Genomic DNA, 18161 nt, shown 5'->3' with positions numbered 1-18161 from the left:
CAAATGGGACTGACATTTTCGGTTTTATCAAGGAACTTGATTGCATATTTTTACTTAGCAGCTGCCGTCCAAAATTTAAACCAACTGGCGGCATTAGGCAATTGGCCCTTTCAGATTGTTTGGTTTTTGATCTGCCTGCAATTTTCAATCAAAAATATGGATTTTTAAAGCTCTTTTGAGTTTTGGCAAATCCAAATGCTCAGGGACAATTTACTGATGACCCTCCATGGAAAGATAATGAGGCAACCTGAGGAAATTTATGTGATTCCCACTCCCACATAACCCAATACTAATCAAGGTCATCAACGAAAATGTGAAAGTAAAAGCGCTTTTCAACAATACTTATGCAACAAAATTTTCTCTAATTTGATTTTTCAACATCATAATAGTTCAATGGCAATTATTGCATGAATTTTGGGCATCATTCTTAGAACATATATAGAAGCATAAACAACAGAGCATCAATGCCGCTCAATGGACCTTGCAGTCTTGTTAGCATTCCAGATTCATTGAAACTTGCAAGGCCACCATACGCCCCACAATCTTGCTGGCACCAGCCCAGGTAATTTCGATGGCTTCCTTGTGGGAATCATCCCCATGTATTCTACGTATGGACATAAGGTGGCTAAATTTTCAACTGTGTAGCACTAGCCAAGGAGAAAAGAAATCCAGTTCAGTGTTGAAGTATTCAATCAAAATATGCAAAATTTGAGACTCAGTCACTTGACCGTTCCTCATTCTCGGGAAAGACAATCTGCAAGTCTTCATTATCCCTGTATACTTGAACAAGAGCAGCTGCTTTGTATGCAAACATCCCAATCATTGCAGGAGTAAGCTGTGAAGGAGGAGGACCAAAACTATAAATGACGATACAAACTACTTGTTGCCATGTTTCAAACTTCGAGTGTTTTGGAATTTACAAATAGTCCATTAATCACATGCAGGATATTGCTTGACAGGTTGTTATATATATATATAAAACCTTGTTTAAAAGGCTACCTGGAAATCAAAGAAATCATAGGCCAAAACTTTATGGGACAAGATCCACAATCCATATACAGCAGCTGGGATAACTAGTCTTGGGGAAGAAAGAGCAATGCCACTACCCTTAATTGATCTCTCAAAGAACTCCTGCAAGTCCTCACTTCTTATTCCTATTCTGAAATAAGAAAACAAACATCATTGTACACAATCAAAGGGAACAACAGGCACTCATTACTACTATGAAAAGTGTGATCACAAATAGAAGATAGAAGTTTTCAGCAGTACTTTTTTGATTTCCTTCGCATGAAAATCTGAGGAACCATTTCCTTGGATAGGTTGTCCACATGTTGATATAAAAGCTGAAGGTATAAGCAACTGTACATAAAATGAATTAGGTTAATACTGGTACTAAGATGACTAATAAGAATGGAAAAAAAATCATGAACAATAACAAAAAGGTTTCTCTTCTCTTCCTATCCTTACGTAGATAGCACATGAGCAACTTTTGTTCCTAAGTTGAGCTTGCTACAGGTGCTAATCAGTTGAATTATATCATCAACTAAGTTAATAGATGGCTTGTTCAAGTCAATAAACTTTTGATTGACTTCATGCAGAAATAATTTTCCAGGAATAAAATTTATAATGATTTCAAGGGGAATATGGCTGTCATATCAGAGATTAAAATATGCATCTCCCCCATGACTCGGATGAATGCGATGTTTTCTTCAATGAATAAGATATGAATGGAAATATTTTCTTTCCAATACATCATCTCTGCTAAGTAAATATGTGAAAAGATTGATGCTTAAGTTTTAACCCATTTCCTCTTTAGTTCTAGGGATTCATTACAAGCATATAGGTTGCTACACTGAGCTATTGAAGTGCCAATTCAACCGAATTAACCTAATTACAAATGTAGCAACTAACCTGAAAAGAACCCCTACTGCATAACTAACAGCAGCCTGCACAATATCAAAGTAGGTCAGTTCTATGGGAGCTAATCATATATGTGACAATTTCTGAAAATTTCTCTTATTTTCCTCTCGAAGCAATATCTCCTGAACAGAAAACGAAGTTATGCGCAATGCTTAAAAGTAAAGAATCTTAAAAGGATTCCAGATTCATTTACACTTTTTACAGTTTTCAAACAGGGCACAACTGATCAAGACGTGCCAAAAGATTATCCATATCATTAAATTTTAGGCATCACAATCACAGCTGCTGGTTTCAGTTTATACATTACCTGAACTGATAACACTATCAAACAATAACCACTGCATGCAGTTCCAATACCAACTGACAAAAGCATCAGTTCCCTCTTGAGCTACAAGACCATATGACAAACAATTAGCACCTTTCACAAGAATTTAACAAGCGTTTGATGCAAGACTTGATCGTAGTTTGCCACCAAAAACTATTCCCAGTTATCCATAGGTCCTTGAAACTTTATGAAGCAACTTCATATAAAAAATAAACCCCCATAACTAACTGATAATTGATGAGTTCAAGATAAGTAGCATACAGCTTCATATTTAAGAAGGTTCAGCATCTTCCTTCTTCCACTGTCATCCTGCGACACCTGTGATCATACGCATAACAACAAAGGGTGATTTGCTTGTTTTAATTGACAAGGTTTTTTGGAGTTACATAGATGTTGTGAATTCCTCTTATTCTGTTTTAAAATTTTCCACCAACTCCAACACACTATAGGGCCTGAACCCATTGGAGGGCTTTCTGCCTTATAAGTGACAGGTGAGAGCAGCCACCATGTTAATCTGTTTCAGGGCCAAACCTAGATTGGCCTAGCATTAGTCGCATGCACACATGCATGTCACTTTGACTTTGCTTCTTAATATTTTTAAGCATAGAGCTCCCAATATGGATAGCACAGGGCATAATGACAACCAGAAAAGGGGGGTGGGGGGATAAAAAAAAAAGTGCACCTTGGCAATGGCCTTCTTATTCATTGGTGCAGAATTGTCTCCTAATAGCCATTCCTGAGTTCTTGACAGCTTCAAAAATCCACCATTGTCATCACTTCCCATAACCTATATATTTAAGGATTGATAGCACAAGTGAATTCAATCAGCTTGGTCCATGAAATAATATGTGTGAAAATAAGCAAACATGAAGAGGCTACACCGCTAAAAGAAAAAGAAATCTCCCATCCCCCCAAAACAAATATGCTCCCTATCTGATTCACAGATCAGGAGCAAACAAAAGGTTTTGGGCCAAGGTAGTTGAGGCAACGCTATAATTACGTATTATACAGGAATAACTAATATGTTAAACTAAGATCATGTCAGCATATAAAGCAAAGAGATAATTATGGTACCTGTTCTGCTTGCTGACCAGTGTCAGCAGATTGGCCAGCATTAGGATCAGCAACTTTCAGAACTCTCTGCCACAGCATGTCAGAAGCTTTGGAAATAAAATCTCCATGTACTTCTCTATCCTTGAAAAACATCTGCAGAACATCCTCTTCTACAGATTCACTCCCTGTAAAATATATTAAAAAGAAAGAAATAAAAAAGGACCATCTGTCAGCAATTAGTAGCCATATAATCATATATAACTCAAACACTAAACCTCAAAACACCTCTGCAACTAAATGGTGGGAATTCCTTAACTAATCCAGTCACTTGCAGTAGAATACACTCATTTGCATGAATGGTTCAAAGGTAAAATGGTATAGAAATTGTAGCATGGGAGAAGATAACCATCGAATACCATTCAATTGCATTAGAAGCCATTATCATGATCTAACACCAGAAATTCATCATAAAGCAAAAGGTAAATTCATGAATATTATTAATCTATAGTTTACCTCAGTTAAGAACCACCCTAACTAAAAGTTGATTCACCTTTCAAAAAAAAAACTAAAAGTTGATTGATAACCCAAAAAGCATTCTTGTTTCTTGACATATTAAAATCCAGAAATAAGCCAAAAAAAAAAAACTTAAACTGTAAAAGAATCCCATACCAAATATGATCTAAATAACCATGACACTGAAAACCCAATGGCATAAACTGCAGTGTGAAGAGCTTACCTGAATGAGAGCTTGTTTTCAAGACAAAGACAGTTGCGGCTCTTCTGGAAAGCGTTGGTGTTTGAAGGCGAGGAAGAGGAGAGAATCTTGTAAATGGGGAACCGCTGCAGTTGGTGATGAAAGCAAGCGCTGACAGAGTGTCCATTGGAAATGGCTTTTTGCGAAATTGGTGGGAAGCAAAAATATCTTAAAGTGGCAAAGAATAGAACTGGGAAAGGGCGTTATCCATTTGATAATATATTCTCCAGTTTAACAGCCAACGGTCTGCACCCCCCACGCCGTTTAATCAACTTGGCTTTAACTTTGAAGCACCAGAAAAACAACCCCCTTTACTGTGATTTTCAGTATAATTGTGTTTTTTCAATATAATTCAATTCATGGAGTAGTAGTTTTTAATTAGAGTAAAGTACACCTCTAAATTAAAATTGTATGGAGATTTATTAATTTGAAAAATAAATTCAATCATTAATTAATTAAGTTAAAACATGAGATATTTTAAAGTTTTGATCAAAATTATATAAATAAATAAATCCAATCATTAGTTAATTAAGGTAAAATATGAGATATTTTTAAATTTTGATTAAAGTTATATAAAAGTTCATTAATTTAAAAATAAATACTTTATTTTAAAAAGAATCTATCATTGGACATATAAATTTAACCATTAATCAAAATTAAAATTTTTATTAATATGTTGACATAATAATAATTTTTAGATAATTTTATCATTAAATATGTCAAAAATTATAATATTATATAAATTTTTATTTTTAATTTTTAATTTTTTTTAAAAAAATCGAATATGAGCATAGCATTGCGTTGCCTTAGGGGAGCATGGGTTTGTGTCATGTGATGGTTCTTTAGACCACCCAACCGTGCGGCATTGAATTCAACCTTTAGCTCAGTTCTGGAACCTAAGTCAGTCTAAAGTATCTTATCAGTTGATTTTTAACGCCACTAAAACCAAGAAACAACACAATATGCAATATACAATGCAAGCACACCCACCTTAACACTAAGCACCAGCACACAAGCACAGCAGCACAGTTTCCAATCAGCAAGCTCACAGCACACTCACACAACAATTCACAGCTTTCGGTCAACAAGCAAGCACACACACAGAGAGCACACTAGGCCTTAGGCCAGCACGCAAGCATGTAGTAGAAGATTGAAGTAAAGAGAGGAGAAAAGAGAACTAAAGAGAATTTGAGAGTGAAAAGTGTGTATTCATTAAGTCATCAACTGTACGTATCATTTACAAGGGCTATTTATAGCCAAATTTTCCCTCTAAAAGTGGATAAGACATTTTTGGGTAGGAGTGTTACATTTTTTGTAGTTTAGGCTATTAGAAGGGTTGGGGTGGTGGGTCGGTATGGCGTCTGGGACTGCTGGCTCGTCTAGGCCACCCACAGGTAGTGTGCCTGGGCGTTGTGTGGGCTGGCTCTCTTAGGCTGCCCACAAGTAGTGTGCTTGGACGTTTTGCGAGCTGACTCGCCCAAGGGCCTGTGCTGTGCGCCCTTGCTAGGCAGCTTGCATCTGTCTCTTGCTACCAAGTGGGGGTTCTCTTCAAGCAATACTCCCCCACATGTCGACACTCCGAAACACTCTCAGGCCTCCCCTAATGCTTTGAACTCCAGTCCAGGACTCCCTCCCCCACCTAAGCTGGCAACTTCCTTGCTGTTGTGTGGAAGGCATTAATCTGATTTGGAACTCCCATAAGTCTTCTACAGACTCCAATTAGCTTCACTCTTAGGCTGTCTCCTCCACTTCACAAGGTACTGATGTTGAGGCATGTGGTGCTGTCGTTTGAGTACACCTATTAGCCAGCACTTCTTCCACCTTTTGTCATATGCTGCCCGGATGCCTATGGGGCTTTATGGCTCACCCTCGGCTAGGGTCCCCCTCATTACTATGGTAGGGCTTTAGCATACTAATGTGGAATACTAGATGCACTTTCGGCTTGAGTGACATGTCCATTTGTAAGCCACCTTGCCTATCCTCTTAACCACCTGATATGACCTTTCATACCTTCGAACAAGGCTTTTGTGCAAACCCTTGTTCTTCAAAACCAAGTGTCGCTTGACCATCACCATATCCCCTACACTGAAGTGAGCCTCTCATCTAGTTTGATCAGCCCACTTCTTTGCCTTCTTAGCAGCCTTGTGGAGACAAGCTCGGGCCAAGTCACGCTGTTCCCCAACTTCTGGCAGTTTTATCTGTATTTAGTGTTGGTTCTATATAGCCTATGGCAATAGTGCTAGGCATATGCGGCTACTGCCCTATCACAATCTCAAACGGGCTGTGGTCGGTAGACTCACTACATTGCAAGTTATGAGAAAACTAAGCCATGTTAAGCCTCCTTAGCCATTCGATTTGTGTGCCTTGCACGAAGTGCCGCAGGTAGAAGTCCCAGTAGTGCATTCCCGCTCAATCTGCCCATCGGTTGCTGTATGTTTTGGTGGAAAAGCACAGTTCTAACCTCAGCAGTCTAAACAACTTTGTCCAAAACTTCCGATGAACGGCCATCTCGATCACTGCTTATAGTGTGAGACACCTCTGCAGAACATTCCTTTGTAGTCGGTATAGTGTTTGGGCCGTCTGGCTCATCTGGGCTGCCCACAGGCAGTATGCCTAGGCGCTGTGCAGGCTGGCTCACCCAGGGGCCTGTGTTGTGCTCCCTTGCTGGGTAGCTTGCATCTGTCTCCTGCTACCAAGTGAAGTTTCTCTCCCAGCAATACACTTCCACATGCGGACACTTCGAAACACGTTTGGGCCTCCTCTAATGCTTTAAATTACGGTTCGTGACATCTGGTTGTGCTCCCTTAAGGAGCATCAATGTTGCGCTCTTCCTTCCTGAGAGCGCCGAAGCTCCCTTCCGAAGGAGTTATTGTACTCCATTAAGGACATTGTCGCACTCCATTAGAGAACACCAAAGCTCTCCTCTAAGCACGATCTAGAGCTCCAATTCATGTTGGATTCAAAGGCCTTGGTCTCTATGTAACCACTCTTTTTCTCTTTCTTTTTAATGGCTGTTTTTCTAGTTTAAAATGCTTTGCATTTTGTTTATTTATGTAATTGTGTTGTATTTGTGAGCATTTTGAAGTTTCTTATTTTTTTGTTTTAAGCCATGGAATGTGTGTGGGGTTTTAGGTTTAAAAAGTTCATCTTTTATGGTTGTTCAAGTTACTGGAAAAAATACTTCTAATTTAATTTAATGCCCAATAAATTGAGATGATAATATAAATTGAACAAATTTTGATTAATCCTCAACTGATGGATTATGGAATGAATTGGCTGGCTTGTTAAGGCTTATGCTGTTATCAAAGGGTATGATTTTCACAATGCATTGTAGAGTTGGATAAGTAGGTTTTATTCAAGTTTTTAAGTTATGAATTTTGTGGAAGATGCTTTTCGGAAAAGTTTTTTAGCATTTTTGCATGTTTAGAAGGGGAAAATGCAAATGTAGATTTAAAAAATTTTCGAATCAATGGAATTAAAGTTGTTGACCAGGGAAATCATCTTATTCTCTGCAAGAGCGAAAGACAATTTCCTAAGAACAGACTTTGGATCCTCCCTTCCCTGACATGTCCCTTGATCTTCCCCTCTTTCGACCTTTTCGCTTGACCTTCTTTCCTCCTTTAATCGGCTCCCTCGACCTTCCTCCCTTGGCCTTCCCCTCCCTCGACCCGTCTTGACCCTCCCTCCTCACGTGATTGTGCTCTCCTCGTCCTGAACCCTCCATCTATCTTTCTCTTTCCATCTGTACTAATTTGGATTTTCTCTCCTGTCTCATTTGTTGCAGAACAGAAGATTGCAATAGATTCTAAACTTCCCTTTACTAGATCAATAAAAATCATGAACTATTTTGATTATTTTTGTTGTTCACCTGCTGCATCATGGTTGGATTTTGTTGGAATTTCCTTTGTTGATGTTGATTTTTTTTTCCTATTTATTCATGTTGATGTTCATTTTACTTGTTCTTGTGTTAGTTAAATTTAGAGTTCAATTTGGCCCTCCCCTCGACCTGTCTCCACCCTCCCTCCTCTTGTGATTGCTCTTTTTTGCCCTGAACCCTCTCTCTCTCTCTTTCTCTCTGTACTAATTTGGATTTTCTCTCCTCTCTCCCTTTCTATAAAACCATAGATCTGCAACAGATTCTGAACTTCTGCTGTTGGATCAGTAAAAATCACAAACTTTTTTATTATTTTTTATTGTTCACCTACTCGATCATTGTTGGATTTTTCTTTATTGGTGATGATTTTTATTTTCGGTTTGTTGCAGTTGATGTTCATTTTACTTATTCCTAAGTTAATTGAATTTGGGGCTTCATATATTTACCGAAGGCAATACATTTATATTCCATAAGCATCAATATATTTTTAGAAATTTTTTTGTTTTGGTAAGATTCCATGGATTTTGTTAAATAATTAGTTATTGTGTACTCTTCTGCATTAAACTAGACTAGATTCCTGTCTCCTCTGCAAGCAATATTGGATAGGCTTAAGTGACTCTTCTAAAGTTTGAAAGCTGGAAAAGTCTACTAGTTAATTAAGCCAACTCAAAACTAACCAGAAATAGTATATCTTCTTAAAGATCGACAAAATGATATTGATATCTTGCTTCTATTAAATTCATTTGATTGCCTTTATGGAATGATGTCAAAGTGAAATAATTGGCTTTGAATTCATTCTAATTCCAATAATTGGCATTACTTTATAAAAAATAGAATGTTTTATACTGTGTTTTTCCTTTTAATTTTTTGATGGATTATGACTTGTAAAACCATGTTGTAGGAGAGAGGGTGATGTTTATGGGTAACTAATGATAATTATGAAAGCTAAAGCTTTTGTTTGGTCTTTTAATGGAAATAAATATTTATCAAGTAACATAAAGCATTTGCTTTAGAGATACTTTTCTTAAATGCATGGGAGACTTTTGTCAACCTTAACATAGCATTAGTTCATATGATGTAATAGTAATTAAATATTATATTTCTTTCTTGTAGATGGATAAAAAGTCTTTGCATGCAGCAGTTATAGGTGCAGCTGCTGCAACAATCCAACAATGGATTGTGTGGGAGCATTAGATAGTACTCACATTCGTGCTTCTGTGCTACTTGAGATTTAAAGAAGATTTCGTGATCGAAAAGGAAAAACGACACTAAACGTTTTCGCTGCAATCGACTTTGACTTGAGATTTATCTATGTGCTTGCCGCTTGGGAAGGAAATGCACATGACTCTTCTATTTTGAGTGATGCACTTTTGAGGCCTCGAGGATTTAGCGCTTCGAAAGGGTAGATAATGATATTTAAAAAATTAATAATTGATATCTTTTGATAACTAATTTATTTAGCAATAATTTTTGTGAATTTGTAGGTAAATATTATCTTGCTAATGATGGATATGACATAGGGAATGGAATTTTAAGTCCATATCAAAGTGTTCGCAATCATTTGGAAGAGTTTAGTGATCATTATCTTGAAAATGAGAAAGAGCCTTTTAAACTTCGTCATTCTTCATGGCGAATTAATGTTGAACGAGTATTTGGAATTTTAAAGAAACATTTTCGTGTGTTGGATTTTGAACCATCTTGGAATTATGACACACAAGTAGATATAGTTTTAACTTCTTGTATCATCCATAACCACATAATGGGAGTTGATCATAATGACTCACTTAATTGAGAATTAGTAGATAATATAGAGTCTGTAAGGATGAGAGTTCTTCAAACAGCTTGTGAAGAGAGAGAAGAAACCAAAGAATGGATGACAGAAAGAGATGAAATTGCACATGCTATGTGGATTGATTTCAAGAATGGGAGAATTTAGTTTGTGAATTGAGTATAAGATCAAGATGATGTAGTTTTTCTATTTTTTTTTTCTTACATTGATACATTGTGAAGGTTTTTATTATGTTTTTTGTTTTCTACTTGTTTGAAGCCATTGTAAAGAACATTTAAGTTGCTATTAATAGTTGATATAAACATTTGTTTTTCATATATGATTATTTATTATATATTTTTTACTTTATATAAATAATTATGCTAAAAATAGAAAATTCAAAGCAATGTAGATAGACAAAATTTATAGAAGGTATGTTACTTGAGATCTTATTGAAGCTCAAAAATGAAATAGACCATCCAATGTCCTTTAAGACCTTGAGAATTACATGAAATATTATCACAAAAATTCTAGTTACTAATCAATTTAGATGGGATGACAAGTTAAAGATGATTGTTATATATAGACAAGTTGATGAAATGTACACTTTTCTTTTTAAATTTTATATTAATGTTTTTATATTATATGTTAGAAATATAATTTTTATTGTGGTCAAGAGAGACAATATGGCAAGAGTTTGGCATAAAATTTTCCTTTATTGTGGAGATAACAATTAAAATTTTGTGATTTATATAATGCTACAAAATTTGTTTAATATTATGATTCTACTTTGTAGCTCAAAACTTATTATGTTGGAGATTTGTGACATGATTTTTTAATTATATATATATAAGGTGATTGTATTGCAAAACTTATTTATCATTATGTTTTTATAATTGGATTTTTGCAAGACGATTTTAAATTGTTTTATGCATATGTTTTTAGTTATTTTATTATTTTTAGATGTTTTACATAATTGATAAATATTGATATATTTATAATGTTATGGTGGAAAATCTTTAAAGGTAGAAAAATTTTAAAAGTTAGTTTGGTGGTGATTCAAACAATATAAAATATATATTTTTTAATTTATGTAAATAATGAAAATTATTAAATTTTTCAATAAAGTGTTTTTCATGAAAAAATTTTCTTTAGTAAATTAATTTAAACTTTCCATTACCAAATAGACTGGTTTTTTTTTTTAAAAAAAGAATATTGGAAAACCATTTTAAAGAGTTGTATAAAATTTCTATTTATGGTGTACGATATATATATATATATATATATTTGTGTGAGTTCTTCCTAACATTGAATTTAAAATACACGTGGCGCAATAAAATGAGGGAGCATATAAGAAGGAATTAGGGCGAGGATGCAAAGCCGAAGAAGGGTTTAAAGAAAAGCCTGGCCCTGTTTCTTTAAAGAAAAAAAAGCCAGGTTATTACGCGCTGCTCAAGCTCGAAGCTACTTCCTTGTTTTTCCATCAAAACGAAAGACCGCCATAAGCAAATACAGAAGAGGGAAAATAAATAAAAAAAAGGCAAACGAAAGGAAAGAGATGGACAAAATGAAGATCGAAGAGGTTCAATCAACGGCCAAAAAGCAGAGAATCGCTACTCACACTCACATCAAAGGCCTTGGTCTCGATGTAACCACTCCCTCTCTCTCTCTCTTTAATGGGATTTTTTTTGCAGCTTAAATGCTTTGCATTTTCATTTATTTTTGTTATATTGTTGTAATTGTGAGCAGTTTGAAAATTTCTTTTGTATTAAGCATGGCAATTTCAATTTTTCTTACAAACCTTCTCTGGGTATGGGGTTTTATGCTTAAAAAGTTAACCTTTTAGGGTTGTTCAAGTGACTGAAATTTATTTTTAAGTTTTGGAAAATTTGGGTTTGGCATTTTTTTTGTTTTATAGTGGGAAATATATTTTAAATTTAATTTATGTCCAAAAAGATGGAGATGATAATATATATTGAACGAATTTTGATTAACTCTCAACTGATGGATAGTGGAATGAAGTGGCTGGCTTTTTAAGGCTTACGTTGTTATCAAGCTTATTAATTTTTTTTGTGCATTGTAGGGTTGGATAAGTGGGTTTCTTCATGTTTTTACACTATGAACTTCGCGGAAGAAGTTGGTTGATGTAATAATAGAAATATGCTAGTTGACTAACATGTTCTTTACCATATCGTTCTCTTTCATTAAGTTGTTATTCACTAGCAAAAAGGCGACCTGAGTGCCTCTCCCTTTTGACCAATTTCCAATCTTTTATGAAACTTCTTCTCCTTTGTTTACCAGGCCAGCGGAAATGCCATTCACCTGGCTGCAGGTTTTGTGGGGCAAGCAGAGGCAAGGGAAGCAGCTGGTCTTGTGGTGGATATGATAAGACAGAAAAAGATGGCTGGCCGTGCACTTTTGCTGGCTGGGCCTCCTGGTACTGGGAAAACAGCTTTGGCCCTTGGAATATCCCAAGAGCTTGGGAGCAAGGTTTCCTATCACTTTTTCCCCTTTATATTTTGACCGTCCTTGAACTTTGGGATTATTAGTGTTCCAGTTCTTTGGAGGGATTGTCAGTTTTGGTATATATACATTCCTCTGCCTTATTTGCAGGTACCATTCTGTCCAATGGTTGGATCTGAAGTTTACTCATCAGAAGTAAAGAAAACTGAGGTTTTGATGGAAAATTTCCGACGGGCTATTGGTCTACGTATCAAGGAAAATAAAGAGGTCTATGAAGGAGAGGCAAGTTACAGCTAATGATAGTTTTCTGTTACTTGTTTTATGTAATTGTTCCCTCTTTGTATTGTTGGGATTGCTGCAGAGCCTGATGCCTGGCTGGTTTTGTTTTAGGTTACTGAACTCTCTCCTGAAGAAACAGAGAGCGTAACAGGTGGCTATGGTAAAAGTATTAGCCATGTAATTATTGGATTGAAAACTGTGAAAGGGACAAAACAACTGAAGTTGGACCCTACAATTTATGATGCCTTGATTAAAGAAAAGGTAAGCCTTTAAGTTTCTCTGCTTTATTATGTGGAAAACATTGTTCAAGTTTTTGTTTTTCTGACTTCTTGTAAACTTTTTGAGGCACTTAGTATGCTAAATATTCATCCCCTTCCTCCCAGGAACTTTTCAATATTTAGATTGTTATCTGCCTAAGAGTTTTGGCTTACATTGGATATCTACTGAGATTCTTAATTTGACTGGCAGGTAGCTGTTGGAGATGTTATATATATTGAAGCAAATAGTGGAGCAGTTAAAAGGGTGGGCAGAAGTGATGCTTTTGCCACAGAATTTGACCTTGAAGCAGAAGAATATGTTCCACTTCCCAAAGGAGAGGTTCACAAAAAGAAGGAGATAGTGCAGGTTTGTCACCACTGAGCTCAGGGTTATCTCTATGTGTTCCCAATTGCATTCATGCTGTAGTATTTTCTGATTGGCCTTAGAGGCTTCTTTCTGCTTATATTTTATACAGATGGGCATTGACATTTGTCTACTTTGGTAATTAATTTTGTTTGTAAATATCCTTCTAAAGGACCATTATCATCATATAGCATTGTGGTATAAAGAATAAGAACTCAAGGTGCATGTTTTTCATTGCACTTGAGAAGTGAGAACTGTTTTCTGAAATTTCTCACCAATAATTTGCTGATTACCAACTTTTATTGGTCTGCGTATGCGTAGGAGCTGCAACTCAATTAAGAAGAAAAACGAAAAAAAATCTGTAAATTTGATGCCCTCTACTTTTGTCTGATTTGTTACAAATATGGATTTGCTGGGCTTAGTCCTATTTGCCTTTTTCTGGTTCTAAATTTGTTTGTTTTGGACTGATGTTGCAATTCATAAAAGAATTTCTTTTCTATTCTTCACCACCAGGATGTAACACTACATGATCTGGATGCTGCCAATGCACGGCCGCAAGGTGGGCAAGACATATTGTCTCTAATGGGTCAGATGATGAAGCCCAGGAAGACTGAAATCACTGACAAATTACGACAAGAAATAAATAAGGTATAATTTTCCAAACACTTTTGAGATCCACCTCTATGATGATTTTTGTGGGCAATCTTCGTGAGTAAGGTTTTCCTAATGTCGTGTTTCTGTTACTAATAGCTATTAATAGTATCACTGGGAAACTTCACAAAACTCCGTGTCTTATTTTCTTGTCAAGTTTTTAGAGTTTTGCCTGTATACCTTACATGGTCAGATGGGAGATGATGTACTGTACAGTATTTCCTGTATCTAATGTCATTAATAAGTTTGTTGGATCAGTTTGTAGATCAGAATATTCTAAAAGCTATGAAATACAATATGTATCTCAATCCATCCTTTTCAAGTAATAACTCCAGAGTGATAAAGTGTTCCAAAATTTATATGATGAATTTTCTTTACCTGCCATTGTTTCCTATAGCAAATTTATGTTTCCTTCATCCCTTTTGGTCTGAGTAAATTGTCAAATCCTAATAGCGTAAATATTAGTTTAAGAACTAAAGTCTCTTTAGCTAGTTGCTGGTTTAATCCTAGTATGATCATGTTATGGTCTGCTCCTAGAAGCTATCGCTGTCCTCTATGGTTGTGACTTTTAGAGTCATACGGATTGCTTATTCAAATTGGATATAAGCTTATTATCAGATTTCGACTTCAACAATTATACTAAATTGTTTGTTATAATGATAGCATGTCTTTTAACTGCAATAGTTTTGTTTCTGACAGGTAGTTAACCGGTATATTGATGAAGGTGTGGCAGAGCTCGTCCCAGGAGTTCTATTCATTGATGAGGTCTCCTCCTTTTCTAAACTTGAGCTCACTCCAGTATGGGATATGCCCTTAGTTGCATGGATCATGACCTGTGCACATGCTCTAAGCTCATATGCACATCTTACATGCTTAAGTTTTCTAAATCATGTTTGCAGGTGCATATGCTGGACATGGAGTGCTTTTCATACTTGAATCGTGCTTTAGAGAGCTCACTATCTCCGATAGTAATTTTTGCTACAAATAGGGGAATATGTAATGTAAGGTAACGAAAATCCTTTTGAGGTGTTGGAAGTTTTAAAATATTTTCTTTTAATTACATCTTAGAGAAAGTTTAATATATGAACATGCATATAAAAGGAGCTATTATCTATCATAATGACTTCTGTCGTTACTTCAATCTAAGTGTAAGAATGCCATTAGCTATTTGGTTTTGATTTCAATGGAGCGCAGAGTGCAGAAAAAGCCTGATATTAGAATAAGATTACCCCTAAAATGATTTGGTTGTTGGGGAAATTTTTGCTCTATATTCAAAATTTGGCTCTTATTAGAAGCAGGTGATAGGATGAAGCATGAATCAATATCAGCTAAATTCATCTACCATGGAGAGTAGGGAAATGATCATTTTGCTTCCTTTTCTGCTAAATAATATTGCATGCCATAGGAGGGGAGCTACACACACATTTTTGAATGAGGTTAGTGTTAAATTTGAGTGAGGATTGATGAAACTAGAACAGCTTAATCTTCTTGGGCAAGGTATATTGCCTACAATCACTGCCAACTTCCTTTTTGTATTTTTTTTCCCCTAATGTGTCCCAATTCCTGGCCTATGCAACTGGGGCAGCCAACCACAGGCTTTGGGTTATGCAAGCTAGTTTCTTGCTTCAACTATTCTAGGTGATAATTTGGGTTGGAGTATGGTATATATGTGATGTTTAAGCATAATACGAATGGAGAGAGGTAAATGGTTTAGTTATACTTTATTCCTGAAGTGACTTTGATAGTGTTTTGGTCAGACTTTAGATAGCATCAAGTTACTATAAAGAAAGATTGATCTCCATTTTTGTGGCTGGATTCCAATTGTCTTTATGGTCTATCTGGGATGCAGTGGAATGAAATGAAATTGCAATGGATGCTCCATTGCTTTTGGGGTTTTTCCTCCCCAACCCACCTATCCTTCCCCAATTGTCCTTTCTGTAACATCATTTTTAAATGTATTGTTGTTCTGTGGAAATTGCTCTTTCTGTGTGCACGACAGTAATCCATAATCCACATGTGTATATGTTCATACCTACGTATAGAGTCAGCATAATTTTTCTATGTTCATTTTCCTGGCATGCAATTTAAGAATCAGTAAATGAGACCTCTTTTGCAAGGTGATTTTTCTGTTTTGGCCTGGAGATAGACCTCATGTTAATTGTTATATTTTCTAAAGGTATACTAGATATCATGTATTTTCTTTGCTAATGTGTTTTGATGCTAGTTTCTGAAAAATGGATTTGCGTTTTTGCAGGGGGACTGATATGAATAGTCCTCATGGCATACCTGTTGACTTATTGGACAGATTGGTGATAATTCGTACACAGATTTATGGTCCTGCTGAAATGATACAGGTTAAAGGCCTGGTTATATGTGCCTTGTTGTCAGCATAACTTTGTTGTCTGTAGCATTCTTTAAATGGCGACCTTGCTATATTTTCTTTTACTTATTGTGATCTGCAGATTTTAGCAATTCGTGCACAGGTGGAAGAACTGGTTGTGGATGAAGAAAGTCTAGCATTCGTCGGAGAGATGGGACAAAGCACATCTTTAAGGTGAGGCATAAATTCTACTTTTGCTCTGTCATTTACCCTTCTCCATCTGCAGTATACTTACATTTTGCTGTTTCTTCAGGCATGCTGTTCAGCTGTTATCACCTGCTAGCATTGTGGCAAAAATGAATGGTCGAGACAGCATTTGCAAGGTAATTAAATATTGGGAAGCAGCTATTCTTCTTGATTGTTCTTTATCATCAAATCAAGGAGTAATTGTGAATTTTTTTTTTTTAAAATTTGTTTACAGGCGGATCTTGAGGAAGTGAGCAAGCTATATATAGATGCCAAGTCTTCAGCAAAGATTCTTCAAGAGCAGCAGGAAAAATTCATTTCATGATAATCCTATTTAATTTGTTTCCTCTTTCCAAGCTGTTTTACCTTGAATTTTGTTGTGTGGACTTTGGTGCTGCCGTGTTTGAGTAGCTTCCTTGGCAGCAGTAGGTACAGAAAGCTGAAGGGTCTAATTTAGGGATACCGCTGTACTTTTGTCCGTCGTGCATAGTGTCTGCAATGGAAAATGAGTAGCGGTTGGAGGCATGTGAAGGCAGGGAGATAGACTTCCTAAAGTCTTGTGGTACGCATGTGCCATTTTCCAGGATGCATTTTAATCTTTGGTTAATTCAAAGGTAAAATGGGCATTTAGGTGCTAATTGAGACGTGGACTTGCTGACTATATCTCTATGATGTAAATTAGACGGATGTTACGGGTGAATTATGGATAATGCTTCAACTCCAATCCAGCATTTCAACCTCTGCTGGTAATTTCGATATTGCTGTTACAATGGTTTGTGCGTGAGCTCCACTCGTCCGAGGGGTTGCCTTTGCTTTTCAAAATTCGCTGCTCATGGATTCGGTAAAACGACACTTGACAATTTATGCTCATTCGGTTTAACAAGAACAGGATATAATTAATTAAACATTATATATTAAGATTTTAAACGCGAATGTACATTCACTTATTAAATGTTGGCATTTGATACGATTATTAAATTGGTGAATTTATAATCCATTTAAATGATTAAAATAAATAAAATTTTAAACACATTAAACATTATTAACATGATTAAATTAAAATGCATACATTACCAATAAAATATAATTTCGTCATTTAAATTTAAAAATAATAAATTATTAATATTTGTCAAGTATAGTGAAATTTATCACTATCTACATCAAGTCATAATCGAATAATAAATAAGCATGTTTACATGACTAATTAAACGAGTATGTAAAATATCACGATTCATTTAACAAGAAAACTTAAACGAATTGGACATGTATTAAAAAATAAAATTTTTATGATTAAAATATGATTATTTCACATTCAAACTCGACAAATCCCGTGCCGTATTTGTATGGTACACAAAATTGCAGGTTTAAGTAAAACTCTATTCCTAGGCGAAGTTTGAAAGAAAACAAGAGTTTTACTCGATGGTTGCTGGATCGCATGATGCTTCAAGCTTCAAAGAACTTAAAATGAGCAGTCGTTGCTTCTGATGATCTTAACTATGCATGGAAACCAATATAAAAATCTAATGCACTCATTTAGAATGGCAGAAGATGTAATTACTTGAGTAGTAAAACAAAAACATGTTTTTTTTTTTTGGCTTTTTTGGAGTGAAAACAAAAACATGTTTGTGGAGAATAAGCCACAAATAATGTTTGTTATGGAAGGATAAGAGAAATTAGATAATGTCCACGCGGCTGACAAAAAATCCATCAACAAGACTTTGTCCTTGTGCTTTGAAGTCTTTGTCATTTCATTTATTTTCTTGTTTTCACAATACATTTTCTGCATCCGTCACTATAATAATAGAAAAAACATAGAGTAATTATTAGTCCAATTCATTTTATTTTGGTTTCATGACGAGTTTACGAAGCAAAAAACTAATAATTATA

The 18161-nt window shown here is 35.6% G+C and overlaps 2 protein-coding genes across 2 annotated transcripts; one reads left to right on the top strand and one right to left on the bottom strand.

The window, feature by feature from the left end:
* Positions 1-332: 332 nt before the first annotated feature.
* On the bottom strand, positions 333-4304 carry LOC110412591 (NF-kappa-B inhibitor-like protein). The gene is made up of 9 exons (XM_021423166.2): positions 4035-4304; positions 3320-3483; positions 2928-3032; positions 2507-2563; positions 2228-2308; positions 1912-1946; positions 1270-1359; positions 1000-1159; positions 333-835 (listed from the first exon to the last, which is right to left on the bottom strand). Exons 1-9 carry the CDS (start codon positions 4177-4179, stop codon positions 716-718), a joined length of 957 nt encoding a protein of 318 aa, XP_021278841.1. The 5' UTR covers positions 4180-4304; the 3' UTR covers positions 333-715.
* A 6765-nt stretch (positions 4305-11069) lies between these two features.
* Positions 11070-17030, top strand: RIN1 (P-loop containing nucleoside triphosphate hydrolases superfamily protein). The gene is made up of 12 exons (XM_021423471.2): positions 11070-11342; positions 11996-12184; positions 12308-12439; positions 12548-12697; positions 12905-13060; positions 13571-13705; positions 14408-14473; positions 14608-14714; positions 15963-16062; positions 16171-16262; positions 16342-16411; positions 16510-17030. The coding sequence occupies exons 1-12, from the start codon at positions 11253-11255 to the stop codon at positions 16597-16599; spliced, it is 1377 nt and encodes a 458-aa protein (XP_021279146.1). The 5' UTR covers positions 11070-11252; the 3' UTR covers positions 16600-17030.
* The last annotated feature ends 1131 nt before the right edge of the window (positions 17031-18161 follow it).

Source organism: Theobroma umbraticum, unplaced genomic scaffold (assembly GCF_002168275.2).
Source record: "Theobroma umbraticum cultivar Fairchild unplaced genomic scaffold, ASM216827v3 scaffold_95.0, whole genome shotgun sequence".
Classification (NCBI taxonomy): Eukaryota; Viridiplantae; Streptophyta; class Magnoliopsida; order Malvales; family Malvaceae; genus Theobroma; species Theobroma umbraticum.
This window is presented reverse-complemented; position numbering and strand designations above follow the sequence as displayed.

Bases quoted from the DNA above. Each gene is read 5' to 3' on its own strand.
- LOC110412591 (XM_021423166.2), bottom strand. From the start codon at position 4,179: ATGGACACTCTGTCAGCGCTTGCTTTCATCACCAACTGCAGCGGTTCC. The intron at 1,360-1,911 runs GTTAGTTGCTAC...TTTTATGTACAG, and splicing joins GCAGTAGGGGTTCTTTTCAG to TTGCTTATACCTTCAGCTTT. The intron at 1,160-1,269 runs GTACTGCTGAAA...TTCTTATTTCAG, and splicing joins ATGCGAAGGAAATCAAAAAA to AATAGGAATAAGAAGTGAGG.
- RIN1 (XM_021423471.2), top strand. From the start codon at position 11,253: ATGGACAAAATGAAGATCGAAGAGGTTCAATCAACGGCCAAAAAGCAG. The intron at 11,343-11,995 runs GTAACCACTCCC...TTTGTTTACCAG, and splicing joins TCAAAGGCCTTGGTCTCGAT to GCCAGCGGAAATGCCATTCA. The intron at 16,263-16,341 runs GTGAGGCATAAA...CTGTTTCTTCAG, and splicing joins GGACAAAGCACATCTTTAAG to GCATGCTGTTCAGCTGTTAT.